This window comes from Cyprinodon variegatus, unplaced genomic scaffold (assembly GCF_000732505.1).
Source record: "Cyprinodon variegatus isolate N-32 unplaced genomic scaffold, C_variegatus-1.0 Scaffold3797, whole genome shotgun sequence".
Taxonomy (NCBI): Eukaryota; Metazoa; Chordata; class Actinopteri; order Cyprinodontiformes; family Cyprinodontidae; genus Cyprinodon; species Cyprinodon variegatus.
Window position 1 is genome coordinate 1 of NW_015154250.1, and position 1566 is coordinate 1566.

The 1566-nt window shown below is 32.8% G+C and overlaps 1 gene segment (V, D, J or C); it reads right to left on the reverse strand.

Moving 5' to 3' along the window:
- Positions 1-225: 225 nt before the first annotated feature.
- On the reverse strand, positions 226-739 carry LOC107081271 (the record flags this gene model as incomplete). The annotated part of the segment is given in 2 exon segments: positions 226-368; positions 529-739. Coding segments are annotated over 2 exon segments (354 nt in total), but the record flags the coding sequence as incomplete, so codon positions are not given.
- Between the last annotated feature and the right edge of the window lie 827 nt (positions 740-1566).

The following is a 1566-nucleotide window of genomic DNA, read 5'->3' on the forward strand; positions in this document are numbered from 1 at the left end:
ATATATATATATATATATATATATATATATATATATATATATATCAATTAACCAGAAGAAACTGAATGACATACCTCTGTAGACAGTCAGACTCTGAGTAATTGGTGTCACGTTTTCTCTTACAGCAGAACAGCTCACTTTTTTGACTTCCTTCCATTCATCAAGGGTTAAAGTTAATGTGCTTTCTTTTGGAGAACCATTATTTTGTATTATGTTGTTGGTCACTTTCTGTCCATTAGTAAACCAAGATATTTCAGTATTGGATAATATGCTGTTATCCTGTCCACGAACAGTACATTTGAGCTTTACTTGTTTATTTGTGAACATTTCTTTTGGGGTGGGAGGGTCCAGTGTCACTGTAATGGGAGCTAAATGAGAAAACACAAAAACAGATTTAGACATTAAGATTTTTTAAGACACTTAATATAAAATAAAACAGAACATTTTATGAAATTACATATCAAAGCTGTCATATGACTCTTAGTTTAAATTAGAATAAGTAATGTTCTCAACATATTGTAGGCCTACCTTTCGATGCCTTCTGTATGTAAGTTTGTCCCTGGTGCATCACCTCGCATGTGTAAACATCCTTATTGTTCCAGTCTGTTTGGTTAACTTTTAAGATGCTAACATCAGAATAAAGAGGTCCACTTTTTAGGGGAGCAGAACTTTTGATGGCAGTGGAAATGACTATGTTGTTGTTTTTCTCCCACGTAAAAGATGCTTTTTTTGTGGCCATGTTTTCAATGGAACAGACTAAGACCTGTTTCTCTCCATTTGGCACTGACACCAATGTTACATCGGGTGAAGAAATTGCATCTAAACAAAATTAGAGAACAAGGCAATTAGATTTAGACATTTTAAGTATACAATGAATAAGTATAGGAAAACATAGATAAAAGAAAATAACATACATCCCACTTCCACATTTTTGTTTCCCTCAGTATGGTTAAGTGAACATTTGTAGGACAAAACCTTTGATCTTGGCACGCTAATTACACTGACTCCAGTGAATCTGTTGTTGCTGTTATGTTGAGAAAAAATAAAGTTGTCAGAATCCACTTCGGTGTTGCTGTCACTGGTCCACTGGAATGAAACACTTCTTGGAAAAAAGTCCTGGGCCAGACATCCTAGAATGACTTTTTCTCCTTCCCCAAGATCACATGGAATTAGTGGGAACAGATCTGGAAGTTTTCGTGTCTCTATAAAATAACAGAAAGGTGTAAGTCAAAAAGATTTACATGCAGAAAGAAATATGAATTGCAACAATCATTAACTGTATCTTAATAAAATAATAAAAAATCAAGGTTGAAAAATTGATGAAGACTTACTCAACTTTTTTGGATCACATGTTGAAATGAAATAATTAACAATTATCTGACAAACATAACAATGTTTTTTAGATTTGCCGAGGCAAATTGGATAAGTCCCTTAAGTCATAATGTTGTCATAAGATGATTGTAATATTCTTTCCAATGAATAAAATTTTTGTGGATGATATTGATAAAGCTGCTATTATATTTTGAAATATCTTGGCTACATGTAATTTTTTTAGGTCAAGCAAAA